Source organism: Bubalus kerabau, chromosome 9 (genome assembly GCF_029407905.1).
Source record: "Bubalus kerabau isolate K-KA32 ecotype Philippines breed swamp buffalo chromosome 9, PCC_UOA_SB_1v2, whole genome shotgun sequence".
NCBI classification, from domain to species: domain Eukaryota; kingdom Metazoa; phylum Chordata; class Mammalia; order Artiodactyla; family Bovidae; genus Bubalus; species Bubalus kerabau.
Genome location: NC_073632.1, coordinates 49,185,550 through 49,201,291, shown reverse-complemented (window position 1 = coordinate 49,201,291; position 15,742 = coordinate 49,185,550). Strand labels below are relative to the sequence as shown.

Here is a 15,742-nt window from a genome sequence, read left to right as displayed (position 1 = left end):
CCAATGCATGAAAGTGAAAAGTGAAAGTGAAGTTGCTCAGTCGTGTCTGACACTTCGCGACCCCATGGACTGCAGCCTACCAGGCTCCTCTGTCCTTGGGGTTTTCCAGGCAAGAGTACTGGAGTGGGTTACCATTGCCTTCTCCAAGAAATGTTGGCAGGTGTCTTAAACCTGTAAACAGAGAAGATAAAAACCTCAGATTCTAAGGAATATCCCGGTAATTGGAATCACCCCTTGTCCAGAGCATACTAAGAGTTTTACAGACTGTAGCAAATACTCCATTAGTGGGGTGACAGTCAATTTAGTGGATCACGCCAGCATTTAAAACAATATAAAGTAGGATAAAATAGAATGGAAAATATCAGAGCACATTGCAGACAGTGAACGTTAGTATGTCTTTAAGGATTTCACGTCAGCCTCATATGTGTGTTCAGTATCATATTATAAATTTACTATACATCATGCTTACACCATATTATACATTTCTCATTACTAAAATTACACCATATTATACATTTCCTGAAAGTTGAAAATCCAGTTTAGCTGGGGCTGACAGAACCAGCCCTCCTTCCGTCGACAAGGATTGATGAAGAGAGGGCAGGTTTATACTCACAGAGAGGAGACACTGCACATGATCCCAGAAGTTACGGTAGAAGCCACTCCCTAAGCATCCTACTTGTTTGACATATAAGCCTTTTCTCTTAACTAGTCACCAGCATCAATGTAGAAGATCTCACAGAGGACTCGAGATGCATGACTGTTTATGCGAGTAGCCCTCAGCCCCATTAGCCTGGTGTGTGATCTGCAGTTCCTGGGCCTCCCCAGTGCACTGCACTCACTTTCCTGTCTGGTCCCTATGGTCCCTGACACAGCTGAAGAGAGAGAATCAGGGAGAAAGGAAGGGGCGGGCAGCACAGGGTGTGCGGGCCACGCTCGATGCTGTAAGAAGTGTGTAATTAGGCATTCTGCGTTACCTCGCTGTCCCCATTTGTTTCTTTTCTAATAGGCAACTGGCTATTTATTGAGCACCTACTAGCTGCCAGGTACCAGTTTAGGCCAACAGAGTCTCACCCTCAAAGGGGAGATAGACAGTAAACAGGAAAACCCAGAGATAAGATAGGCTCCGATGAGTGCTAGGAAGAAGATAAGCTGGATCGTGGGACAGGAGTGACTGTGGCAGAAGGAATTGTGTCAACTCTGGAAGGTGTCCCTGAAGAGGTGGTGTCTGAGTTGAAATGTGAATAATGATAAGAAGACAGCCAGGTAGAAATCTGTGAGCACAGTGCGCAGGCTGAAGGGGCAATGAGGCTGGAGGGGGGTACAAGTTCGGCTGGTGGATCCTGAGGCCTGTGTGGCCAGCAGGGGGAGGGAACTGAGGTCCCAGAGCCATTTGGGGCCAGGCCAGTGGGAGGATGTGGCCAGGGCTTTATCCTTGCTGCAGTGAGAGGCCAAGACAGGATTTAAGCAAGGGAGAGACATCATCGGGCCTCTGTTTCTCAATAGTCACTGCACTTTTAGAGTCACCGAGGAACTTTTCAGATGTTGCTCCACCAAGGCCCCCAGCAGACCAGTTACATCAGAAAGGGTTGGTACTTACGGGAGCCAAGTCAAGAGGGGATGGGCTCCAGCAGCCACACGGTGCGGAGTGAGGTCAGACTCAGATAGGAACGGCGCCGCTTCTCGTAAACAGGAGGGCAGAGCTGTTGTTTATGCGATGTTTTTGCTTCTGAGCCCAAACGCCACACACATTTAACTCTTGGTGGCTCCCACTTGAAAACCGGGCTGCTTGCTGAGCTGTTCCCATGTAGTGTGGAGGTACCAGGAGAGGTGGACATTTCCCCACCGGCTGAAGCGTGTCTCTGACTGGGTTCTTCCATCCACCCTGTGGGCAGTTGCCCCCTTCACCATTCCCACCAACCTTGGCAGTCTGCGTCAGTGCCCAGGAAACAATGGCAGTAAAAAGTCATTGTCTTTTTGAAAGCGCACATCACCCAATTTAAAAAAGTGTTCTAAGGCTCCAGGCTTGGACTCCCTGTCCTTTGTACAGGAGCTCCCCGGGCTTGTCTCAGAATCCCTATTGTTTAAGAAAAGGTATCTTTTGTTGGGAAACAGGCTGTAAAGGCTGCTGTGCAGACGGGGCCAGAGGGTGTGTCCCTTCCCCTGGTATGAAGTCCTTAGTAGCTGACAACTTCCCCAGCAGAGCTGGGGGGGCGTGGTGGCAGGTTTGGAATTCCTGATTGAGGAAAATGAGAGAAGAGATGTGTATAGTCACGTTCATGGGGCCAGCAGTGTAATCTTTTCTGTTCAGATAGAGGTTTTGGCTGAAAGTGACCGTGTCGCTCCAGTTATTCTAGCTAGATGGAGACCTCCAAGCAGGTTCCACCTTCTCACAGCCCTTGTATCTTAGCCATCCCAGACAGGCATCCTGCATGGGCTTCCTGAATGTCCCCGGAGTCTGTGTTCTCCATCCCACTGATGCCACGCCACGTTTATCACCTCTCACCCTATCCCTGGTCATCTAGCACTCCTGTCTTGCTCCACCTTCAGCTTGCTAGGGGGTTGCAGGTGGGTCAGCATTGGAACCTTCGGCCCTTGGAGGTGTCAGAGCCTGATCACACTGAGCGCCCACCCAGACATGGCTGTGAGCAGCAGCCTTGTCCTTCTATCCTGGTGGACTGTGAAAAATGATGACTTTCTCTCAGTGTGCCATAAGGAACAAGAGGTCAGGAAGCAAATAAAAATCAGATTGCTTATCTTCTTGCTGAAAACCCTTCAGAGAGCCCTTGCTGTGTCTAAAGGAGTGGTTGCCAAACTAAGTTCCAGGGAACACTTTTGGCAAAAATGCAACTTTTCCTTGGAGTAAAGGTCCCGTGCTCTGTTGCCATGCACGTGAGCAATTACAGGATGGGGAAGGCCATCTGGTGAAGTCACCTGTTTAGTTTTACTTTAGCCCAGCATTTCCCAGACCTACCTGGCTATGGACTATGTCTTTGGAAAACACAGTTTGGGAAACAGTGACCTAACACAGAAGTTGGCAGACTTTTCTGTGAAGGGCCAGCAAGTGAATATTTTAAACCTTCCAGGCCTCAGAATCTTCTGGTCAACCTTCTCAACTCTGCCAATGCAGTGGGAAAGCAACCGTAGACTGACCAGTGAAATTTGAAGTTTCATATAATTTTCACGTTACAAAATACTGTTCTTTTGATTTTCTTTTTTTTTGGATCAATCATCCAGACATATAAAAGCCATTCTTAGCTTGCATGCTACATAGAGGCAGGTGGTAGGCCAGGCTTGGTGGGGCTGCAGCTGACTGACTCGTGGTTCCCGGGTGAAGTCTTCCCCCTCCAGTGTGCACAGCTCCGCCGCAGCCTCACGTGCCAGGCTCTTCTCAGCCCTCCCTTTTGCCTGCCCACCCGCTCCCCGCCCCTGGCCCATGCACCAGCAGCGTGGAACCCTTGCAGTTCCCCTAACCCATCCTGCTGTTTTGAGCTTCATGCAGGCTCTGCTATATAATTTGTTGGACCCAGTGAAAAATGAGAAAATGTGGAGCTCTTTGTTCAAAAATTCTTTAGAATTTCACGATGGCAACAGCAAAGCATTAAGCCAAGTGTGAGGCCCTTGTAAGCCTGGAGCCCAGCTTGATGGTCCAGATTGGACCCACGGGAAGCCAGCTCTCATCCCAGACCTTTGCTCCTTTTTCTCAGAAATTTTTTTTTTTTTTGGAGGGGGATACTCCTGCTAACCCTTTGAAATGCTTTTCAGGCTCCACCTTCTCTGTAATCTTTCCCTGAGCAACTCCAACCCCTCAAGACTCTCCGTGCACTCCTCCTTACCTGGCGCAGACCACACTGCTCTGCATTTCTCTCTGGACAGATCTGCCTCTCTGTTTTCCCCTACTAGACTGAGTGGAAAAGGGGGTTTCTCTGTTTGAAGCCCAGGAGCCTGAATCAGGGTGTAGTCTGCAGTAAGTGCCAAAGAAATATCCTGAAACAGGACAGTTCCTATTTTCATGGTAAGGCTACTGATTGTTGAATCCTTTTGAAATGTACCCATGATCTACTACAAGATGAGTACAGCATACTGCATGTATTTGCCAGAGGGACCCGAGCTTCGTCACTCAGGCTCGGTTGAATGGTGGACCTCAGGCAGAATTAAGAGTGAGCCCCGGCTGCTCTTTTGCTGGCGTGCTAACTGACCACCCCCCTCCTCGATTGTGAAAACAGAGGCTGCTGCTCCTCCATCTTCAAGGAGGGTTGCGTTTTCCCCTCTAGAACAGAAGCTCCATAGCAGCTGGGACTTCTCACTTCACCCCTAGACCACCAGCCCCTGAGCATCTGGCACATGGCAGCGCATGCTTCATAAATATTTATGGAGCGAACAAGTGAAAGAAACGAATACTAAAATATAGGGACAGGCAAAAAATGCTTTGTAATCTGAAACGAAGTATGTGCTTTGTAATTCAGTCCTCAGGATGTTTAAGGATGTGTGGTGCTATGAAGAGAGCCCTGGACTAGCAATCCGGATTCTTGGGTTCCACGAATAATAATGACCACGACTTCTGGGTGTTGAGTGTGCTAGCTCTTTGGAAGTCACTTTACCAGGCCAGATCACTTAATTCTCACCACGTCTCCTAGAGGTGGGGACCACTGAGAAAGAGGAGAGAAGCTGAGGGAGCTGCCTGCATCCCACAGCCTGTACCTAACCCCAAGTCTGATAGAATGCCAAGCCTGCCTTCTCCCTGCCATATATCCTAGCTCTCCTCAAACCTGCTCTGTGACCTTGGACTGATCACCTTTTGGGTTCTCAGTTTTCTCATCTGAAAAATGAAGGCTAGACTAGCCAATCTTTAAAGTTCCTTTCTGCTGTAAAATTCAGTGTTTTGAAAGCACAGAGCTTAGTCAGAGGAGCAGACGAGGTGGTTTTGTTATTGTTGGGTTTTTATTGGTTTGATGGTTCAAGCACAGAAAAGGAAGCCTTGACTCATTTTGGAAAAACTTGCAAAACTACTTCTGTATGAGAAATAGCTCATTCCCCTTGCCCCTTTGAAAAACATATGTTATCAGGAACTAGAGTTGAGTAGCAGCATCATGGGTCAGCTATTCCTAATGTCAATTTGGAAGAAACAATGTTATATTTTAAATCTAAGGATCTTGCCACTATAAACACAGTAGATGTTTCAGTTCAGAGACTGGACCTCCTTTTTTTGCAACTCTTATTTCTCTTGAGAAAGCCTTCCAAGTGTTCGGGTGCCCTCTTCTATCCCTGCTGGGAAATGGTCTGCTGGGCCCCTACGAGCCAGCTCCTGCTCCTCTGACCACCTTTCTCCTCCCCACCCTGTCACACACACCACTTATGCTGTCCCCTGAGGGCCCCAGACACACTCCTGCCTTTGGGTGTCTGCACCACCAGTTCCCTGCGATAGAAACACAGTCCCTCGTCATCTGACAGCTCGATGCCTCCCTTCCAGTAAGGGTTTGCCTACCATGCCCACCTGTTAAAATTTGCTCCCTGCCCCCATTCCCAATCCCAAGACCCTCTTCCCCCTTCTCCACGTTTCTGCTTTTGTTTTTTCCCATAGCACCTACCCTCTTACATACTTCACTTATTATGGTCTGTTACTTATTGTCTGTTGTGTAAACAGGTGTACTAAGGATGTAAGCTCTGTGAGGGCAGGGATCTTTGCTCTGTCACTAACGTACCCCAAGTGCTTAGGACAATGCCTGACTTCAAGAAAACACTCAATATTTCTGAATGAAAAAGTTCCAGCATGATCAAATCCAGGAAGAAGCATTGCTATGGGACACAGAGGTATTTATGTGGACTAGGTAGTTCATAAACCTAAATTTGAGTATTTGCCTACAGTGAAAGACAGGGAAAGCCTGGCATACTGCAGTCCATGGGGCCACAAAGAGTCACGGAACAGCTGAACAACAACAAAACTCGAAGCTAATAGAGCTAAGATCTATTAATTTTTACCTGCTGAATTGATGATGTCAAGCCTGAATTAGTGATGAGGTCTTGCATGCATTTGGGGAGATTTTCTTTTTTATTAATAGATTTTATTTTTTAGAGCAGTTTTAGGTTTCATTTTATAGCCAAAGTGAGTAGGAAGTACAGAGAATTCCCACACCCTCCACCTCCCACCTTCTTTCCCCTATTAGTTAACATCTTGCCTTAGTGTAATGCTTTTGTTACACTAGATGAGCCAATATTGATATATTGTTATTAAGTAAAGCTGTTCAGGGAGGTTTTGTCCATATAATTCCAGACTCAATTATAAGTAATATATAACTTTTAAATTGTATAAATTCTTGGATTAAAAAAAATATTGAAAGATGGTGAATCCTAAAATAAATGCTTTGACAAAACATTTCCTTGGTTATTACAGCAAAGAGAGTGGAATCCGAAGAAACAGTTACGACAAGGGACTCTATGGTGAAAATAAATGGGATTTACTTAACAGAATCAAAGGCCATAGGCCACTTAATGCGTCATCCACTTCAGCTAACCTATGATGGAGACTTCAGTAAAATCACGGAGCAAGATGTGTTTAAAGGGGCGACGTCCTTGCCGTTTCATCTCAGAAGTGGAGGGTCAGTATTCTTTTCACTTAATTTCCAGGTCAGAGCAACTGTGTCATTTACCAGTTTGTTCTCTCTGTAATGTAGATGATTGATTTGCATTTTTCCCTTTTATGTAAACAAATTTTAAATTTATGATGCATGAGTAGGAGAGATTTCTTCTCAGGGCTGAATGGGGTTGATTTTATGTCTCCCTCTTTACTCCTCAGGAAAACATTTATTCGTACCTGCCAAAATGCTGCTTTGATAGGGCTGTCAGACTAAAGTCTCTGCTTTATTTGGGCTGTTCCAGCCAGCCCTTGAGTGATGACTGATCATACTGTTTGTGTTATGTGGGATTCTTGCCCGGCCTGGAATTTCTCACTACCTCCCTTTAGGTTAGTTCACTCTTGTGGACTCCACCAAACTTGATTTATCTTATTTTCCAGTAGAAACTTGGATTAAAATATTTATTTTGCAAACTAGATTTAAAACAGGAGAGTCCTGTGGATTTCGCTTATCTGTAATACCTCACTACTAATCCCTCATGAAATGAACGATCCGGAGTTACTCTGTTTCATACCACATTCCTGGAGAAGGCTTTTTTTTCCCACCCCGGTCTGTGTTGACCCTTTCACCAGCCCCTACCTGTGTTAGAACCCCTAAGTTCACACCATGTTCCTAGATATGGTTTTCTAGCAATTTTCCTACCATATTAAGGATTTGTAGAGAAATGTTCACTTTGTGAATTCTTACCCTGGTGTTTTCCTAAGGAAGCCTTGAATAACTGGGGAACCAGGGGGGCAAAGAGAGCAGGCTGTGGTTTCCAGTCCCAGCCAGCAGTGGTGCTAAGATGGGCAGGAGGTCTTGAACTGGACAGGGTCACTCAGAGATATTTTTCTATGATTTTCCATTGGGTCATTGTGAACAACTGCCCAGTTAGGATTTGCTTAACAAGATTAAATTCCATGGGCCATTTTAAGACCAAGTGCTTGTTGCCCTCACTTTAGATTTGGGTCTGACTTTGGCTTGTACGTATGCCGGGTGCTTAATACCGCCTCCACCCCTACTGGCTGCTTGGCAGTTGGTTAGTTTAGCTGAACTGACCTTGTCTGCTGACACAGCCTGAAGAGCATTGCACACGCAGACTTTATATTAGGCAACCTAGTAGTCCTTGTAATGTCGCTTTGCATTCAGAACATTTTTTTAAATTAAAGGAAAAATGAAATGTCTCCTTAAGTGGAAGAGAAGGGCTTCAAATTGGGACTTTGGGAGTTGAGCACAAAACATCAAACTGGCCATTGCAACAAATCTTTTCCAGTTGGTGAATAAGAATAGGCTGTGAACCTCAGAGCTTAAACATAAAAGGCAGCAGGAGAACTTGTGTTTCTTTCAGCGCTGAACTGAAACGGAAACATTTATCTTGCTGCACCCATCCTTACAGTAATTAAAGTTGACTAGGAAAAACCAGACAAGAGCTGTTTTTCTTTTCTTCTTTTGCAAGCCTTCAAATGTTGTGGAATAATCTAGCAAGGGTTCAGTATTTATTCCTCAGTCTGGGACAGCAAAGGCATTTTCGGTTACATATTTTTATCTCACACACAGCAGACGAGAAATCAGTTAGGGACTGGTGGCACTTCTTCCTGACGCTCCAGAATTAGGAGGTGCTGGGAAGCAGCACTGGTTGCTTTCTTTTCGCTTTGTTAGGATGTCTTTTGCATCGTTCAGTGAATTGTGTCTGCCCTGGATTTGTCATACACCCTGGCAGGTTTAATTTCCAGTAACATTTTGGCTTTATGAATCTTTACCCCTTTTAATCATTGGATGGGATTTTTGTTGAGGTGGTGCCAGAAAAAAAAATTTTTTTATACAGTAGGATTAAAACAAACCAGAAAATGGAAACTCTTAGCAGTTCTTTCATTAATTGCATTCATGAATCAATCTGGAACACTTGAGATGGTTGTTTCTGGTAAACATTTAAGCAAATAATTCCAAGAAATGATCTTTGCTGTGTAGTGGAGTATTCCCAGTCTTGATGCTAAAGCCCTACCCTCAATTAACATGTTTTCATGTTTAGACCAGAAAGTGGGAAATGAAGACTCCTGTCAGTGAGCTGAGCTGGCTGGAGAAGGGAGAAAAGGGATTGCGTAACTGGAGCTGACAGGGGGTTGAGGGCTGAGAAGGAGAGGGCGGAGGAAGGGAGGTCAGGCTCCGCACAGGGTCTTTGCTGCTGATCTGGCGTGGGAGCCGCCACCTTCATGCCTGTGCTTCATGCCTAGCGAGAGAAAGGAGTAGTTTAATTTGGTGAAACTGTGTTGATTTTAGGGAAACCCTTAATTTAGAACAAACTCAGACCTGGGGTGGACTGGAGTTTAACTTTATGTTGGTCGTGATGGAAAAAGGACTTGCTAGACAAGGCATCGTTGCAGACAAGGTTGGGGGTGGGGAAGTGGGCACTGTTTAACTTTCCAGATGAGAACAGCACTCTCCAGCCCTCACTGAACTGTCATCTTCAAACCATGTGCCAATTAGCGACAGTCTGTGTGTCCATGCGAGGATTCCAAGTTTGGCAGGCCTGCAATCAGCAACACCCCATCTTCTCTTGCTTTATGTTGCTATATGTTTTGAAAATAGCTTTCTTCAAAATACATACGTGTGTGTGTATCTCCATCATCTATCCAGTGGTTCTATCTGATGAACCCTTTTATACATCTGCTTTTAAAAACCTTCTAAGAGTTTCGGTGTAAATATTGTTCAATTTCTTGTGGTTTGGAAATTTGATTTTAAGAGGAAAGTCCAAGAGCAGTTACTTGTGGAGGGTTCAGAACTCTTTGGGGGTCAGAATCTGTGGGTTGAGAATCAGTTCTCTCTCAGCCACTTGATTCAGCTGAAGGTTCTTTTTTTAAAAAGTTTTTTTTTTTTTTAAATTTATTTACTTGGCTGTGCCAAGTTGTCACTGCAGCACGCCAGTTCTTTAGTTGTGGATGGGAACTCTTAGTTGAGGCACATGGGATCTAGTTCCCTGACCAGGGATTGAACCCGGCCCCCCCTGCATTGCGAGGTCAGAGTCTTAGCCACTGCACCATCAGGGAAGTCCTCAGCTCTGTGTTCTTGGACAAGCCTCTGAACACTTCCAAGGACTCAGTTTTCTAATCTGTAAGCTGTGCTCCTTTCACCCCTGTGTCCTCCTAGCACTCACCAAAAGCTGTGAAATGAGAGTAATCGGTTCGGAGGTGGGCATGTGATCTACACCAGGCCAATTGAATCCTTCCCTGGGACTTCTGCCAAAGCCTTTGGGGAATGCGCTCTTCCTCAAGGTTCCCAGGCTGTAAAGAATGACATAGTCTTGGAGCCAACAGTGGCTATTTCATTGCCTGTGGAGGGTGACTGACAGGAAGTGACGTATAAACAAGCAGAGCCAAGGAATGGAGACAGTGACTAAGTTCAAGGATGACATATAAGCCCCTAAATCCAGCTGTGCGTGAGGCCACCACATCCACAATATGTTCTTTTCTCTCTTTTTCTCTCTCTGGCCCTTCTTTCCTTTCTTCTTTCTTTCCTTCCTTCCTCTTTCTTTTCTTTCTTCCTTCCTTTATTTACTTTGACAGGAACAGCTTATGGTACTTTAGTTTTTTGTCACTTGGAATATGGCAACCAAGAGTCTTGTTAACCTGCTAGACTCTGTGAAATAGAGACAAAGACAAGGACAAATCAAGAAACAAAGCGAATCTCTCCGTTAAGGAAGATGTATCCAGCAGTCTTTAACTAGAGAAAAGAGAGGTAAGGATGTGAGCAAGCCACAGGAGAAATGGGGAAGCCACAGTCAAGGCCTCATTCAGGAGCCAGAGTGTGGGGAACCCCCTGTCCAGTGGTTAGGGTTTTATGCTTTCACTGCTCAGAGTCCTGTTTCAGTCCCTGGTCAGAGAACTAGGATCCCACAAGCCGTGCGGTGTGGCCAAAGTGCAAAGAGCTGAAGTGTGAAGCAGCACAGGGGAAATGGAGCTGAGAGTGACACGCTCTCCTCATTTTCTGTGATCCTGCCAGTTGTGTGTGTGTGTTTATGGGGGAGGGAGTTTGATAGATTAGAACCTAAGGAACCCAGCCTGTGAAGAGGCTTTTCTGTGGATCACGAAACCTGCTACATACTGTACACACCTGCAGGTTGAGAAAAAGGACAGACTTTTCAGATAGATATTCAGGGAAAAGTTGAAGCTACAGAGCACCCCAGTTCTCGCCCTGCATGGACTGTTTTCATTCTTCAACAAATCCATGGCTCTGTTTCAAGATAAATAACGCTAGGACAAGAGTGAACATGGAACCCGAGCATAGCTTTGTAATGTACATAACAAAAGACAGATGAAGGTCGCAAAAGGAACGGCCCTCCAAGAATAAGGAGAGTTTTACAAAAGGGAAAAGAGCTCTCCATTGGCTTGTAAGAATGCAAATTAGAGATTTTAAGTCCTTGATCTCGTGAAGAGAGAGTACACTCACAGTTCTTAAAAAAGAAATGAAAGAAAAATGTATAAACATGGAGAGAAAAGCCACATCAGAAGTAAAAACAGCTGAAAATGCAGTCAGATGTGGTGGTTAAGCTAGAGGAAATCAAACATAGAGGAGTGAATGAGAAAATAAGAAAATGATTAGAGAGACTGAGATAGAAATGAGAGGCATGGCACTTGTATTCCTGAAGGGGAGAGTTCTCTTCCCTTCCCCCATCTTACTTTGACTAAGTGCCAGACACTCTTCCAAGTGATTTACATATATTAACTCATTTGATATTCACAACAACCCACTGAGAATGGAAAAGATGGGAACAAGAAAAATATTGACATAATAGAAGATGACGTTCTGAAATAGAGATTCAAATCCAAAGCTCAAAAGGACACGTCATGTTCCAACAAAATTTGACATGGAATAATCCACACTAAGACATTTCTAACAGTGCTCAGCACTAGTACCGTGCCCAGTACGTAGAACACACCCCATTAGTAATTGCTGATTGAGTGCGTAAATGCAAGAAGGCGGCCTATGGCGATCAGGCTGAACACGCAAGTCCCATAGAAGGAGAAAAAGGCTGGCTGCCTCTGGCTTTATTAGAGTTTCTCTCAGTGCTGGAAGACACTGGAGTAAGGCCTATGGAGTCCTGAGTTCCAGCCACATTGTCCTTCAGTTAAAAGGCAACAGAGAGACCTTTTCATTGTGAATGGATCGGGGGACTACAGTATTCACGCACTCTGGAGAGAACTCTTTTACAACAAAACGATGAGTCAGAATTCAGAACTGAGAAACGAGGGAGCTATCATAAAATTATCCATGGTGAGTATTGACTTTGTTTTCATATTGAATTAAAACTAAACAACTCTGAAAATGATGGTTACGGAACAGAAACCTTGACGATTGTGATATTAGCATAAATAACCAAAACTGGTTCCTGGGAGAAAGTGTGAGTGAATAGATGTGTCAGTAGCTGCAGTCTGAAATTGAAATATGTAGTTGAAAGAGTGATTTCAGCATCCTAATGCTTTTTATTCTTTCTTTTCTTAACTTTAGAGAGATCTTTTAGAAACTAATATCTCTTGTGAAGACCCATTCATCTGAAGCTCTGCAATTCCTTCAGTTTCACCTCAGTTTCTGTTTCTCTGTCCTATTGAAGTAAAATTTATACTTTATACTTTTAATTACATTGACACATATAGTATCTGTGTGTCAAATCCCATTTATATGTATCTTTTACCTGCCCTCATTCTTTTGTCTTTTTATCTGAATATATGCAAAATATGTCTGGAATGATGTTTGCCACATATTAACTATTTATTTCTGGGTGGTGGGGTCCTAGATGATTTTCTAAATCTTCTTTGTACTTCTTATATTGCCCGGCCTTAAAAATAATAAATATATCATTTTTTCCAAACATAATGAAGTCATTATTCTTTTAAGAAATTAAGTAAATGTGACTGAGAAACTGTTTCCTTTGGAAAAAACAGATGTGACCAGAATGATTTTGTGGAGTCCCACCTTCTTTGACAGCATCTATTTGACAAGGATTTCATGATAAGCAAAGCCCTGGACTAGTGGGGTTGGGAGATACACAAATAATCCCCATCCATGAGGACCTTCCTGACATGTCAGGCTCTGATGCTCAAGCGCAGTTCTTGGAGCAGCAGCATCTGCATCACATGGGAGCTTGTTAGAAGTGCAGGGTCTCAGACCTGCTGAATTAGAATCTGCATTTTATAAGGTATCCAAGTGATTCTAATACACACGAAAGTCTCAGAAGCACTGTTCAATGATTAACGCTAGAGTGAAAGAACTGAAAAAAAGGGCCTTGGGAGTTCACAGGTGCGGGAACCTATCTCTGACTTGGAGATCAGGGAAGGTTTCCTGGCGTCTGTGGGGTTTGGGATGCCCCTTGAGGATGATTTTCACAAGGCGGGTGGGAAGGCTCTGTGTTCTTTGCTACAGGAGCAGCATAAGCCACGGGGGGATTTGACTTGGTGGTGGGTTCAGAGAAAGGCAGATGGCCTGTTGTAGTGGACACGTGGGTCCTGATGCTGTAGACTAGTACATGGAGCACTGAGAAGTTTTCAGGGGAGTGATGCTGGCAGCTGCATGAAGGACAGTTGGAGACGGAAGAGCAGTTGTAGCCGTTCCAGTGGGAAGATGATAATGTGTGAGCTGGAGCAGCCCACTGGGACATGGGAATGGAGAGCAGATCGTCAAAACCATGTGGAATCATTTCCTCAGAAACACCGTGGAACAGGGTAAATGCCAGCAACTCTCACTGTGCTGATGTACTCGTTGCTGCCATAGTGAGAAGCTACAGGGCTCTTCATGTGAGACCCCTTGAAACTGGAGCTGTAAAAGGTGAAGGGGAGCATGGAACTGTGGACTTTCACTCTTAAGTAAGGGAATTTAAGCCTAAGTTAAGCTAATGTGATAAGATACAAAGCAGTGTCTAATCAACTTTCTACATACAGAACTTGAGTAATAACCACTTGGGTTTCCCTCAAGGCTCTGGTAAAGAATCCACCTGCAATGCAGGAGATGCAGGCTTGCCTCTGGGTTGGGAAGATCCCCTGGAGAAGGAGATGACAGCCCACTCCAGTATTCTTGCCTGGAGCCTGGTGGGCCATAGTCCCCAGGGTCACAAAGAGTCGGATGCATCTGAGCAACTGAACAACCATAACCAGTTAGTGATTATTGAAAAAGGTGCAAGAGTATATGTATGCATAGTCTCTGAAAATGTATATTTTAAATCTTGGACCATCAACTCAAAGCTATGGTAACCTTGGAGGATTTTCTCAAAATTTTGATCTTCTGACCATTCCTCTAAAATCATATTCTTTAATTTCACTGTTTCTGTGTAACCATTTATGTAGAATTCAATTTTAGTGTTAGTTATTAAGATAGAGTGCTAGTGTCTGGGAACTATGTGTCTGGGGTTTCGGGCTATGAAGACATGATAAAGAGACCAACACCTTTTGGTGGTGGCATTCTTGAACTGCAGTCAAAAAATCAAAGAGACTGCAGAGCAGGGGCCAGCAAACTAAGGCCCATGGGCCAAATCCAGCCTACTTGTTTTTGTAAATAAAGTTTTATTGGAACACAGCCACGCCCATTCATTTATCTACTGTCTCTTGCAGCTTTCACACTACAGCCCCAGAACTGAGTAGTTGTGACAGAGACTGCGTGACTGCAGAGCCTAAGATGTTTACTGCCTGACTTGAATCTATACAGCTTGAGTCTAGTTCTAAAAATGAAAAGTCATCTTTTTAGGGCAAGGAAAATGTTAGCCCAAAATTTGCTAAATTTTCTTTTTATCATGTGTATCTGTTAAAATTTTCTTCTCCATTTTCACATGTAATTATTTCCCAAATGGAAAAATCTCCCCTAATTCCAAATCCTCCCACTTATCTACTTCTTAATATCTTTTTTAGTTATTACTCCAAAGAAGGAATCAACAAGCTATAGCCCTAGAGCCAGATCTGGCCAACCACTGATTTTGTTTATATATTTTTTACAGCCCTTGAGCCGAAAAAAATTTTCCCTACATTTAAAAATCATTACATTTTAAATGGTCACGGGAGTATCTATATAATAGCCTCTCTTTTGCCACCTGACCCACAAAGTATAAAATACATACTGTCTGGCTCTTTGAGAAAAAGTTTGTTGACCCCTGCCTAAAGAACCTTAGTCATAGTAATGGGAAGAATTGTCTGAATTATAGCAAAATGTGAATTTTAGAAGACCTTTTAAGAAATATGTTTTTCTTTCTTTGGAATATAAATGATCCAGAAGTAGACGCTGCCAACATGACTGACGTGTGGATGGGCCGTCATAACCCAGGCCGGATGTGGTGTTACGTTGTCTACAGAGCTTGGTTCTGGTGGTTCAGAATGAAAGGTGGGACTTGTTAATGACTGGGAAGAGAGAACCTTGTTTTTGCTCTGAAACATGGGCTGCAGAGGAGGGTCCTGGGAATGCCTTTCCCATTCTGCTTTCCTCAGGACTCCAACCTGATTACAGGCGAAAGCAGAGGAAGGGCAGAGCTGAGAGAACTGCAGAAAGAGAGAGCCAAAGCCCTGATCACACCACACCTGAAACCTGAAACCTACCCCTGGCACTCACCTTTTGGGTTACATGAGCCAATTAATTCCATGTACTATTTAAGTCAGAAATAGGTTTCTGTTATTTGTAGACAAAGATATCCCAGTGAAATGGTCTTATTCTGGCTTTAAGAAGGATTTCACAAAAGAGCTTTAAGGAATATTTTCTGGAATTGTTTTATTCTTGGTACATCAGAAGATATTCCAAAAAATCTAATTATGGTCTTTAACAGCATGAAACAGAAAGCTGAGAAGAAGAACAATTATACTGGATGACTGAATCAAGATCTAGAAACATCTAATAGGCAGGAACTCTTTGCCAAGTATAACTGTGAAACTTAATGAGGAGTCCAGTGTAGATGGGGAAATCTGCCTTTAGCTGCATATGGAAGACAAGACAAGACATGATGTCACCACCAAAACTGTTCATGCAATTTTAGGCTGCAGCATTTAGAACCTCTTCTCTTTGCTCCTCAGGCCACACCTTTAGCTCAACACTGGGTTGCAGACTTTAAAAGGAATCCAGACAAACTGACACTCAGAGTAACTGAACAGGCTGGTAAAGTGATTTGAAAC

General features: G+C 44.0%; 1 protein-coding gene across 5 annotated transcripts in view; it reads left to right on the top strand.

Moving 5' to 3' along the window:
• ARMC2 (armadillo repeat containing 2) overlaps positions 1–15,742 on the top strand; it is a 120,453-nt gene that overhangs the window by 16,943 nt on the left and 87,768 nt on the right. For all 5 annotated transcript variants that reach the window (XM_055535241.1, XM_055535240.1, XM_055535242.1 and 2 more), the window contains one exon: positions 6,389–6,593. In XM_055535241.1, coding sequence (XP_055391216.1) covers positions 6,389–6,593 — 205 coding nt within the window. The remainder of the gene's footprint in view (positions 1–6,388; positions 6,594–15,742) is intronic.